The following is a 13,516-nucleotide window of genomic DNA, read 5'->3' as shown; positions in this document are numbered from 1 at the left end:
CAATTTCCATTGTAGACATAGGGGTTTGGGGCCTGCAAAGTGCCAAACATCCTGCAGGGACCTCAGTGGTGGGGACCTCTCAAAGCTAAACTGTGTGTCCCACATGGGTTTTTTGAAACAGTACGGAGAAAGGACTATGAAAATAACTGGGGTAGCCCTTGTGTGATCATGACTCCTTTTTCAGCAAAAGAAGGATATAGGGGTCACAGCTGAAAAATAAATATGGGAAATATTTTGGTCAGCCACCAGAATAACTAAAACTTCACTTAAATGACTACAGAATGTGTTAAATACATGTGCTTTTCATGTAAAGAGTCGCCAAGTCTGGGCTAGGAGCTATGGTGTAGTTTAGTGCATTAGCCCTATGTATTGTTTATATTCTCTTTAGATATCATCTTGCTTTCTTGCTAAGTAACCCAATATCCTTGTATGGTGCTTTTTGAGAGAAAAAATACTCTCTGTAGTGTTTCTCGTTTAGATTTTTGTCACAAAGAGTACATGCAAAACAGAAAAGCTTTAATAATAACTTTTGACCTGTGAGCATCGTAGGTCTTGGGGAAAAAAAAAAAAAAAAAAAGAGAGAGAGAGAGAGAGAGACTGTGATATCCAAGGCTAATGTAAAGCTTTCCGTTTTTTTGTTTGGTTTGGTTTGGTTTGGGTTTTGTGTGTGTGTGTGTGTGTTTTTTCTTATTACAGGAATTTTTACATATACACTCTAAAGATTGTTCTGATGCCACACTTACACATTAAATCACCATAATCATCAGTTATATATAATGCTTACCAAATAGCTTCAGAGAGTGTCCATAATGACCTTGTTTCTACAGTTCCCAGCATTTTCATGAATGAATTGGAAGTAATTGCAAAATCATTGCCAATAAAATTTGTGGATGACAAAGACTGAGAGAATAATAAACGTTTAGGAGGACAGGTAAATCATACAGAGTAACTGGAATTGCTTAGTAAATTAGACCTGTTGAAATAAAATACACCACCACTGTAAAGGTAGAACATGTTCCACATCTGAAATGGAGATCTGCAACTGTGATTTATTTCACCAAACCTCAGACAGCTGCAGTGTAAACATCAGCATCTGAGCTAGTTACTCTAGCCTTTTTTTATGGATAAAATGGGGGAAAAAAGGACACTCTTTGACTGCTATTCATCTGATGTATTTTAGAAGTTTGTTTTTGAATAATACAGCTTTCACCCTGAGAGTGCCTCTAAATTGAAGGCTAGTCCAAATGTGTGCATTTGGTCTGATGAATCTCAGTACAGATATCTGAACAGAAATGAAAAATGTTGTGTTTTTCTCTGGCAAAGAAGGCTAATGTGATCACTGAGTCTACAAGCATGGGAGTCAATAGGAGGAGGGATGTGATTTTACTTCTTCTGTAACATAAGAAATACAGATGCAGTAGTCTTCAAAAATGCTGTTTAAAAATTTGTATGTGTAAAAATAAATCACAGAAACAAACAGAAGTGGGTTGCGATGAATAAGAGTGGAGTCTGAGTCTGAAAGTAATGCATTTTTTTAATGTGTGCAGAACTGTGAGTCTGACATATTGGACTTGCAACTGGAAGAGGCAGAGAACTCTTTCCTCCTCTCTAACCTTATGCTTTAAAACTTTATTAACTTCAAGGTGTTTATGGGATAAATTTGTCTGAGTCCCATTTAATTTTGTTAGATTAAACTGGATTTATTTATCTTAATTTTCTCTTTATTAAAAGCATTCTATTGCAATAAATTTCCCATGGTTTTTTGATGCCTTATTTTAAGTTTCCAAGGAAACACTATAATGTTGTAGCTAAGTTAGATAATGTTAAAGAAATTATATTCATGCAACTATCTGAAGGTACCTGTTTTTTTTCCACTGATTGTACACAGGGTTTAGAGAAACTCTCATCTTGATTTGATTGCCTAAGTAGTGTGCTTAAACATAAATGGTGTGAATGACTTAAATATTCCAGTACAATTTAGAGTATTACTAGCCTGTGCATTTCTTTTGGCATTCCAGACACCAGAGTCAGTAATCCGTGAAGATAAGTGCTATATGAACAGCCGATATCAATTACATGAGGTAATGCAGTCTGTCTCACAGTGTACTGCACAACTGCAATATGGCATGCATGTGATGTGTCTTGTTTACTTTCAGAATTCAAAAATAAGAAGTACAAAGTGAGTTTGTTCAGAGGCAGGCTTCACCCCCTCCCTGTAGCTTTACATGGAACGTAACACTGCTTTTCTTCTGCAGACAGATTAGCCTTGGAATCGCAATTGTCACCCTCTTCACAGCTGTATGGCAGAGCTGAGCTGTATGCTCAGCTTTTGGGGAGAACAACCTTGTGCTGGCTGGATGGGATAGCTGAACTGGTATTTGTGGAGCTGGCGTTATTATTTTTCATGGGGCAGGGCAGGGGAAAGTTTGAATCTTTAGAAGTCACAGGTGAATCTTGGTCACAACAGTTCATTAGTCCAGGGCTCTGTGCAATGCCCATTTCTTATACACACAGTTCAGAACATAGTCATTTTCAAGTCTGAAAGTGAGGGAAATTGTAAACCAATGCTTTAGGATTCAATAAACCACAGCCTTTGTGAGATCTGCAACAGGATCTGCAATATCATCTCAATTAATGCTCTGCTCTGGCCAATCATGTATAAAATAGTGGGTTACGGAGTTACTAGAAGCACACTTTCAGTGGTTGCTGCGAAATTAAATAGAATTAGAAATAGAAAATTGTTATTTATGCTTTCAGAGCATTATGTATTAGAGATCTATTTTGAAATGTCATGCCATTTTTAAATGTCTGAACTCTTCTGACAACTTCTTCAATCAAAACCTAAGAAAAACTTTTAATTTGAACCCACTGAGTTGGTCAAAATTGTTCTTCCAGGTGCACATTGAACTTGCCACTGAAATTTTTAGAAATTAAGCAAATCATAAAGTTGTGGTCAGCACTTTATTGTGAAATGTTCACATATTTCAGGTATCCATAGCTTTAAGCTGTTAAAATATTAAATTCCACAACACTTCCTTTTAAAATATATTTTTAAAACTTCCACAAAAAGAGAGCAGGAACAGAATTACACGGTGCTGCCTCACAGGATTATCATTATATAGTCATAGATTTTGTGACCAGAAGGAACCATTGTCATCATTCAGTGTGATTTTTGTCTTGCAAAAATATACCCAATAATATTTCATATTAAATCCATAATTTTTGTTTAAACTATAGTTATAGGCTTTTACTATTGTAAAACTGACATTCCTTAGTGTTTACATTGCACATGTGTATTTCATTTGTGTGTTTAGAAGAGAAGATACTGGCCATGGAAGACTTTAGACCTTGTTTTTCTCTCAGGGCAACCTAGCACTCTGTATCCCTTACATAGTTTTGCTCATTTCTACCTCTATGGGACTAGACAACTGAACACCAGATGTCCCTGGACCTACTTCTTCTAGAGAAAGGATGGGAAGGAGAAAGAGAGATGTAGGAGTTACCTATTGTGTGGAATTCCTGTCCCCACTTCTCCCTTACAGACAGAGGCAGGGAGAGTTTGACGGTTTCTCTCCATGGCAAATTTCTGGTTTGTTTCTCTACCTCTATCTGTGACAAGGAGAAAGAAGAACCTTGTAGAGAGGAGATAAAATCCATTTTCAATTTCTACGCTGTAGCCTAAGTATGAAAGGAGGACTAGCTCTTAATCAACCCTTTCATTGTAAAGAGACTCTGATGGACACCTCTGAAGAGCAATGGTGGGGCTGCAGGAGCACATTTGTGCAGAAGAGACAATAATGTCTCTTATGAAAAATATGGAAGCAAAGGAATAGGAGGGAATGGAAGAGGTGATACATTTTCAAATGCTTATTTCTGTGGTGACTGATATATCTAACTGCTTCAGGAGAATCATAAATCTTCTTTTATCATAAATTTTCCTATCAATTAACTGTAGAACTGTAGAACTCTTAAAGTTTGGTCACCATGTCAATAGGTTATATTCTTCATCAGATATCCTGTAGTTTTCTTATTCCACTCTCTTTTGTTGTTATTGTTTCATTTTTGTAAGTGTCACTAATGGAACCTAAATTGTGGAAAACTGTGTAGTATTTAAAGCAAGTATTGACATTTAGTGATGAATTGTGTATCACAGACTATTTTTATGAGCATTTACAGAACATGCTGGACAGAGCTGCTCGTGTGCTTTCTCAGGCTCCTGAAATACATATCATTATGAGTATCTACAAATTTAAAAGTCAAGAGGATAATTGGATAAGAAAGATGGATACACTCTGAAAGAAAAATAACAACCAATGTTATTTTCATCTAGAATCTGTAGAAATTATGATATTCAAGCAAATACTTATATATTAATATTTTTATTGAATTCTTTATGCAGTTAAACCATTGCCACATTTAAGAAAGGAAAAAATGGTTCTTTACAGTAGTAGAATTTTCCTTTACAGAATGTAAATTTTGTCTGCCCATTCTGAAGAGTCAAGGAGATTTTAAGGGTGGAATTTTGTCTGGTCAAATTTTGTAGGTGAGCCTTTGTGTTTTATGCACCCAAACTAAATTCAAGAAGATGTGAAGGCACACAGCACCCTCCTTTTGGTAGGTTTCAGATGGGAAGAGTTTAGGTTATAGCTTATTTTACTAGAAGAACCAAATATCACTGGAAATTGGTTTGTCTAAAGGGTTTAGAAGCACTGGTCTATGCAGTCTGGGATAGTTAGTCCAAGGGATAGGTAATTAATGGAGATTTTCAGAAAGCTTCAGTATTAAGATGACAAATCCCCAGCTGTGTTTCATCAGGAAAGCTGTAGAAGCACCTGCTGCAGTACTGGAAGAATGAAGAGATGGAATTGAAATGTTACTATTGCATTTTAACTCACCTTTTAATAGACAAATTTCCCCAGCAAATGCTTGGAGGAAGTGGGAAACAGGTGCTGGAATCATCTTCTGTCTGCAATAATTTGCTCAGAATAAGTCACAACATCAATTTTGTCTTTCTCTGTGCCTTAGATTGTAGATTCAACTAGCACATCCTGTGATACTTCTGCCTCCAATGGATTGTACCTATGTTATTAAGAGTATCATGGGGTTATGCTCTTGCTGTAGAAAAGCGTATATTGCAGCTGTCTTTTCTGCTCTCCCCATGAGCCTTCAACACTTCTACTCTCAGTTTTCTCCAGCACACCTCAGCGTGTGAAATGAATTGTAAAGCATGCCAGCTAAAGTCATCATAAGTTTGTTATGCATTTCTGTGACTAGATTATTAATAAGTCTAATTATTTTTTTAGTCTAAGACACAAATATTTTGTTGTTTTGTAGAACAAATTCTTCAGTTTAGTGTTGATGTTAGAAATAAGGAAATTAATTAGGCACAGCATTGCTAACTCTTTCCTCTTATTCAGAAGCCTCTTTCTTTTCTTCAGCTAGGGTCTCCTTTTCTACAGATGACAAAAACTTGTCTTTCTTTATTGTTGGCAGCTCTGCACACCTGGAGGTTTGACTGGGAACATGTTCTGAAAAGTGCTTTCAATGGGTGTTGCTCTGTGGAAAGCTAAATCTCACATAGCTGTTATTGCCATGCTCTTAGACTAAATTAAACAGTTTGGCATAAATATTAATCACTTCAATTATTTCCATAATACCAACTACAAGGCAGCTTTGTATTTTTAGCTGGCTTAGTCATACCACGTGTCCGTGACTTTCAAAGCATTGTCCAAAGGAGAGAAACAAGTTACTTGGATAAAGCTTATTAGGCTGGGAGGCAGAAGTGTTTTCAGCGACAAGCCTTCCTGGTGGTTTTGCAACCCCTGCTTGGCTGCCTGTTTAGGAGCAGCCACTGCACCTTGAACAAGAATGTTTAGGAGAGGACAGGACCTCTCTAGTATTTGAAAACCTGATGGAGAACAGTGTAAAAGGGTGAGCTGACTAAGGCCTTTGTTTGTTCTTATGTAAGGCAATCCCCAAAATACCTCATTTTGAAAACACAGAAAAAATATCATTGAAACCTGGGACTGAAATCATTCCCAGGTGAAATCAGCTGGGCATGATGCCCAGCTCCTTCCATCCTTAAGTCTCTTACAGAAGGGATAAAGACTATGAATCCAGAGAGGGTTTTGAGGTTATTTGTCTAACTGACACTCCCTATCCTTTACCTAGATATGAAGCCAGTGATGACTTAACCCTATGCACTAGTGTAAAGGTTACAGGAAACCCCAAACCTGGACTGCTTGGTATTGTTAATGAAATCCTAGAAGACAATGAAAAGCAACTCAAAAGAGTTATGTGAATGAACACTGTAACCTGATTTCATCCATCAGTCCCACTGTGAGCAAAGTGAGTCCTAATGGGGCTTCACATCAATCATTGGCTTGTAACTTGTTGCTTAGGTTTTTTCCTTTCAATTACAAGTCAGTCCCAATTTCCCTGTTTCTGAGTTTTTAGTTGTAAGGCTTACTGTGTGCTACAAAAAGACCGAGAATTGTATTTTGGCTTAAAAGAATTTTTCTTTTTCACAAAGCTCCTTAAACCTAAAATTTCACAGAAGTCATTATTAATATCTAACAGGCTAGATTTCTCTTTCAGATCTATCAGCGAGCATCACTTGATCTACAAAGGTGTTTTAGAATTGGATTGTTACAGGTTAGCAGCCTGAGTTCAGAAATTGATGTACTCCCACAAAAACTGGGAGAGGTTATGCTGAAGGTAACAGATTTGGTTTAAGTCTCTTCCAAAACTGTAACAGAGTTGGGTATGTCCATTAATTGTGCTGATAAAAAGTCTACAATATAAGCTTGTTTCTCCTGACATTCACCTTTTGTCTTTTGGTGGTAAATTCAGCTATGCACAAAATTATTTCCAGGTGAACTTTTTGATTGGAGAACTAATTGTGTGGGAAGTGCATGCACCAAATGCAGTGGGTTCAGGTTGCCCTCCTTGTAATATGTATCCTACAGATAAGTGAGGCAGCTGATACCAATCTTGATTTAATCATCCCAGGAATGCACAGAGGTCTGCTATTTCATGGAGCAGATGGAAAGACAAAACTGCAAATTAAATGTGAAAGTGAGTGCTGATTCTCACTGTAAATATTTCCTGATTTGAATTTATGGTAAATAAGGAGCAGTAGAGTAAAAAAATTATGCTGTTCTAGACAGATAGAGCTTGCAAGCTTTTTAATAGAGGTAGTGCTGTGATATACACAGTGAGCATCTGTTGGCTACAGAGTGGTTGGTTAGATTCAAACACACTTCCTCTATTAATCTCCAGGCCTTCATCCCTGCTGAAGGGATCTTTGAGAACTGTATTTAAAATATTTCTGAAAGAATTTGCACTTACAACAGTCTTTTGAGAGTAGCAGAGCCTTTGTAAGGAGAGAGAGATAATGAACTGCAGTGTCTTAAAGGCCAGATTTTTAAAGGTACTTAAGCGCTTACAGCAATGGAAATTGAATATCTAGATGCTTTTGGAAGTCCCTCAAGATGCTTAGCTGTGTCTGTAGATGCTTTAATAAATTTGTTCCAAGTGGTTTGCCTAAGGTGCAGTTAGTCCCTGCTAGAGAGCTGGAAAGAGAAACTATTTCCCTTACTGCTGTAACCATTAATCATTTTTGCCTTCTTTATTATGACAAAGTGATAGGACAATATAACTGTTGTAATAGGGAAGAAATAACAATGAATTATAAAATAAAACTAAAGTTCAGCTTTTTCTGAGTAGCAGACATTTCCTATAAGCAAATGCTTACAACTGTAATGAGTGAAGGTAGGTTCCTTCTGCTTGTAAAGTCTCTCTAATCAGCACAAAATTATATGTGAAACCCTTTTTACATTGCAGTTAAGGGTCTGTGAAATATTAGGTAGCAGTTCTTTGAGAGAATTTGATCTTATTCATGCATTTTTGATAGTAAAATTCACATGCCACTGGTTATCTTTTCCAAATGATCATAGTTCTTGTTATAAAATCTACTATCTGGTTGGAGTATTTAATATTTCCATGTCTGTGTTCATTTTCCTTGATATCTTCTCATTTATTTTCAGATACAGGGTGAATATGAACATCAAGTGAAATTAATTTTTGTGCATTCTCAAAAAATAGTGATAAAATCCCCACAACTTGCTTCTGTCAATGTGATCTTTTAAGATAGTTTTTCTTCATTACTGCATACTCTGTTTTACTGTCTTTCTAATCAAATGCTTTTGTTCCCTTTAACCAGGATGCTGAGAAATTGGCAGGTGAAGAGAGTGCCTGGAAAGAAGTCAAAGATGCTGTAAATGAAGTGAGATATCCGAAATCAAAAGAAGGTATCCTTTCAGTGACAGGCAACAGACTGTCATTCAGTTGTGAGCAGAATCCAGGGAGCCCTTTAGTAAAGCAGTTCATCTTCTGAGATTTATTTCCTAAAAGTTTCCATTCTTGTGTTGTTTTAAAAATAATTGTAATTTGTTGTTTGGATTTGATGATCTTAGAGGAGGTCTTTTCAAACCTACATGATTCTATGATGCTATTTGATGTGAGTACATTTAAAATGTAATATTTTGTGATATTAGAGTGAGAGAGAATGAAATCTTCCAGTATTTCAGTTCTTCCAGTTCCTTTTCAGCAGCATAAAAAACCAAGTTTGCATAATGATATTCCAGGCTGGAAACCTATCATCACATTTTTTTTCTGTAACAAAAATAATAATAATTTAAAAAAATGTTACTTTCTAACCCAGACAGATTCAGTTTGTTAGCAAAAGGACTGTTGTTAAGGGAAATACTTACCTAACTTTAACACTCATACAGTTTGTAGTCTGGTTTAAAGTCCTTTGTAGTCACTAGCTTGAAATGGGCAATACTGAATCTTCAAGCATTCAGCTGTAGCTCAGGGCCCATGTTTTAACCTGAATATTAGGTTGTAAATATGCAATATACAGCTGCAATCATGTTGGTACCAAACGTATGGAGCCAAAATACTCATGCAATTTAATGTCCCTATATTTAAATGCAGGAGAAATTGCACCTACTGACTTTTGCTAGGATCTTTATCAGTGAATTAGCAAACTTAATTATTTAAAAATGAATCAAATGTACTGTAGTAGAAGGTATTGGGACTGGTTGAAGAAAATGTCACTGCTGTCTGTTCAGCTTCTGTTCTCAGATTTGGGCACAGATTTGAAATGGGAAATCTTTTCCTTCCATTGCAGCACAGTGCTGTACCAGAGCTAATTGTCATGAATTGGTGAATGCAGTACCTGAGGAGGGGGCTTGACATTTGTCCGTTTGCCAAGAATGAATATAAACCTTGCTGATTGAGGCACATAGTCATTAGTTTCTGCAAATGTATTTTTATAGCAAATTAAATGAATAGTGTCCACAGTTTAGCGAGTTAGTGACTCCCAAAATCTGATCTACTGACTATAACTGATACAGCGCTGTAATGCTAAATCTGCAGTTAAGAGAACTTGAAACATTATGTGCGTGCAGATTGTTGCAGAACCAAATTCTAGTTTAAGCATTAAATGCTAAAGATGCTAAAGCCAAGTCTGAGGGGATTATTGTGTGCAACACAACAGCAGCAGAGATGCTTGAAGGCTGCTCCTCTAGTCTTGGGACTAGATGTAGGACAGCCAGCTTCACTTTTGTCCTGTTGCAGCTGATAGTTTTCTAGTTTGCAGTTTATGTATGTGAAAATTTGGTCCCAACTGGTTTTGCTATTAGATGCTAGTGAATGAACAAAGTAACGTAATATAAATAAAAGCAGAGTACTACTATGCATCAGCTAAAATGGTAATCTTTAGTGCTGTCTTTGGTGGTTTATACTTACTACAAAAATTGTATCAGGTGGAAATGCTATCCATCATTCTTCTGTTTGTCTGTCCTTAATCAGTTTTAAAGAATACATGGATGTTTGCCAGAGATATAGAGGTTAAGGTGCAATTTTATAATAACACATTCTTTCCCTTGTATGGTTCTTTCAATCCAAGGGCATGAGAGCAGTTCACAAATAATTAGTTTAGCCTTTTAACAACCATGCTATAAATTCTGGCCCAGCCACAGAGTGGTCACATTCTTAAATTTAAGTATGTAAATATTCCAGTGTTCAGGAAGGACTAATTACTTCATTACAGGGTTATCATTACACACTTAAATCCATTGCTGCATTGGGGTGAATAACATTTTCAGTAATGTCATGAAGATAATTGCTGAACGTCCTTGAGTTGATTGTATAGAAAGACCATGAGAGAAGCAGTGTTATTACTTCTCTTACTATAATTCTTCTGTTGCTTGCTTGATTTGTTCTTACTGGTGTGTATGGTAACATTTTAGTGTTTAAACTGCTTGGTTAAACTGTTTAAACTGATTACCTATTTAAATCTGGAAATATTAGTGTTCATCTTAGCTGTGGTCAGCGAGAGGAGAAGCTGCTCCGTAGAAAGGCTAAACCAGTTTAATGTATAATGAAAATACGTGGTTTGTGATCAGGAACATCCAACTGAAGTGAATGCAAGCCCCAGATTACTCTCTGCCAAATAAAAACAAACAAACCAACAAAAAAACTCTTATAGTATTGGATGTAAAAATCATTATGTAAAATCAAATGTAAAAAATTACTGCCACGATCCTTTAACCTGAGCAACAGTCAGACATCAGAACTGTGATGCTTTTCTTTCATATGCACGAAGCTTGCATCAATACATGGGAAAAACAACAACAACAACAACAACAAAAACATCAAAAAAAGAAACCACAGTGCTCTTTACAACTATTTCAAGGAGAAATAAACTTAATTAATTGCAAGAAAGGTTCTAACTTATGAGAATTTAAAAAAAAATCTTGGGCAGCTTGTAAGTATGTGTCATTATTTTAGTACATAGAAAAAAAAAATCTTTTTTTAGCTGCTGAAACATTTTGAGAAGACACATTTCCATGGGTTCTTGCTGTTGGGCATAAGATTTTGAGGAGTATCTTAAGTAAATAATAATTTTTCAGCAGCTAAAAAATGTAACATTTTTAGTTTGATAGATATTAAAATATCCTTTAATTTTGTCTTTTTTCTTTTACCTCTTATTGCTGAAATACTGCCGCCTTTAGCAAGTTATTCTGCTAAGTATAAACAAAGCATAGTTACCTAAGCTTGCCACTTATGAGTTCAAGTATGTTTTCAAGAACTGAAGCTGCCTGGAGTGATGGCAGCTTTTTTTAATCTTAATGCCCTGTAGCTCCCAGTCCTTCCCAACAACATTTAGGACTTGTATTTTTGTTTGGTTAAAGATATTTCTTTAACTGAGGCCAATAACAGAGTGGGAGCAGGTTCTGGCAAGATGTCAGAGTCTCTTGAGCGGTGACAAGAGTTGTCATCTTCCAGACACAAATATCTACAAGCTCAAAATGCTCGACTGCGCCATGGATGCCTGCATCAACCTTGAAGCCTGGGAACAAGCTTTGTGTTATGGCAACAGGACTCTAGGACCATACAGGTAAGAGACGCAGTGGGTTCAACTGTTTTCAAAGACTGGCCTGTGTGTCAAGGGGTGTCTGTCTAATTGCATGCAAACAGAGTGTTTTGTCTAGATGCTGCTTAACAGTTTTTATTTCTTTCTGTAAATCTTGCATTGCTTTCCAGATTAATGAATGAGGGAGAAGTCCTATTCTGCTTGCATAGTAAGGCTGAGAGCAAATAACATGATAATAGGAACTGTGATAACTGATTGTCAGCTGCTTAGATGTACTCAGATGCTGCTCTACAACTCTGACCAGAAGCTGACTTTCTGGTTCAGACGGCGTTGCAATGAGGGTATCAGTATATTTATGCTGAACTGTGTTAAGTTTGAGGGACAGTGCTGGCTGAAATAACATATATTCTCAGTATACTGAGTACATGGAGTTCATAGAATTATTATTATTATTATTTTTTTTTTTTTTTATCTTGTGAAATGAAGTTTCAGGTCAAAGTGAAAAAGCCACTATTCCCTGTTTTGGTAACACCAAGGGGCTAAGGTGGTAAAGCATTTATTCTCTCCTTGTCAGTACTTGATCCTATGGTACATGCTGGAAGAGTTTCTGAGTCTGATATCCTTTCTTTGGTACGTAAGGATGCTCTAGAAGATCCCACATCATGTGATAGGTCTTGAAATTGATTGGAGCCTGGATCTGTCATGTAACTTTGGTCATTTACTGGAGATAGGGTGGCTGTTGCATGCTTTGGTTTGTTTGCTCTGTTTTAAAAGCTCTGTGTTGCAAGTCTTTGGGTTCTGGATATTTGATTTGTGACTAAACGTAAACCTGTGCTGAATCTCTGGACATAAGGTCATTCACGCATGAATGTTTGTTCTTGCGAAGCTATTTGTCAGAGTATCCATTTCTTCTCTTAGGTTTTGCTACACCATTTAGAACAATGTGTGCTGCTGTGAATATCAACATTTCAGATTTTACATATTTTCCCTAATCAAACCAGGCTGCCATCAGCATGCATTATTTTGCCTGAGGAAATTTCATCTGGCAGCCTGTTTCTGAATGAAACTCTGGGCAGTAGTTGAGAAACAGCACAGTGTTTCAGAGCTTTCACCGTAATGTAATTAGTAAGAAATCTGCATGTGCTCTGCTCCACCAGTGCTGCAAGAAGCTGTATGCTCATAGCCACTATTACTTCACATACACAAGGGCATGAGTGCTTACAAATTCTCACATTTCTTCAGGGTGAAATTCACATCATGCGTGTCCCACTTAACCTTTTAAGCAGGGCTAATGTAGCACTGCAGCAGTACATGCTTCCTGCCAGCCTTCTACCATGTGGCACGCTCCAGATGGGTGGAGTAGCCTGCCTGTTTAAATGTTCCCTTATTAAAAAAAATAAAATAAAATAAAAAATCACTAAATCATTTTTTTTTATAGCTTGTTAACTCAGTTCTTCAAAACTGAACACTGAGGATTTTTCTACAGACATTTAAGAGAACAGAGTGCAGTGAAACCAAGTGCAATTTTACCAGATAATTTAATAAAGGTTTCTCTGTTTTGCCTACTGACGTGTACTGTAGTTTTCAAGCTGTTAATGCAGGAGTTTGAAGATGAAAGAAAGGGTTTGACTTTGTGCATTGAATTAGTATTTCTTAGGGAATGCTATTTGCATGAGACACTTGACCTTTTTTGCACCTCGACAAAATTGTCCTTATTCTCACTTCATCCAAAAGCATTATTTAAGCGAGATTTTCACTTTTAGTTTTCTCTTTATACCCTAAAGTCATCACCGCAAGTTTTGACATACCTGAAACAAAATCCTCAGTTTCTCATTACAACAAATTGTGCCCTAAGCAGCAGGAGAGCAAATCCTAGGAAATCTTTTGGGATGCATTGAATTTCTCTTGTTGAATCAATCTACTGCTTGGCTGCTCCTGCAGTTCCATTATAGATATCTATTTTCCTTTCCTCAGCTCTGGAAAAAATATTCATGGTGCTCTCCACAGGGTATCACCTGAGATTTCTAGAAGTCCATATAAGTAGGAAATCATTGTTAAAACTTTAAAGCT

General features: G+C 36.7%; 1 protein-coding gene across 5 annotated transcripts in view; it reads left to right on the top strand.

The window, feature by feature from the left end:
* The window catches only part of SMYD3 (SET and MYND domain containing 3), a gene marked incomplete at its 5' end in the record, with an annotated part of 384,704 nt that overhangs the window by 324,366 nt on the left and 46,822 nt on the right, over positions 1-13,516 (top strand). For 2 of the 5 annotated variants that reach the window (XM_084283466.1, XM_084283470.1), the window contains 3 exons: positions 2,019-2,081; positions 8,225-8,312; positions 11,293-11,470. In XM_084283466.1, the coding sequence (XP_084139592.1) occupies positions 2,019-2,081; positions 8,225-8,312; positions 11,293-11,470 (329 nt within the window). The remainder of the gene's footprint in view (positions 1-2,018; positions 2,082-8,224; positions 8,313-11,292; positions 11,471-13,516) is intronic. The other 3 variants (XM_084283468.1, XM_084283469.1, XM_084283467.1) reach the window with 3 other exon arrangements.

The sequence above is a fragment of the Netta rufina genome (genome assembly GCF_964035555.1).
Source record: "Netta rufina genome assembly, chromosome: 3".
Lineage (NCBI taxonomy): Eukaryota > Metazoa > Chordata > Aves > Anseriformes > Anatidae > Netta > Netta rufina.
Note: the sequence above shows the minus strand (reverse complement) of the source record. Positions and strands in the feature narration are given on the sequence as shown.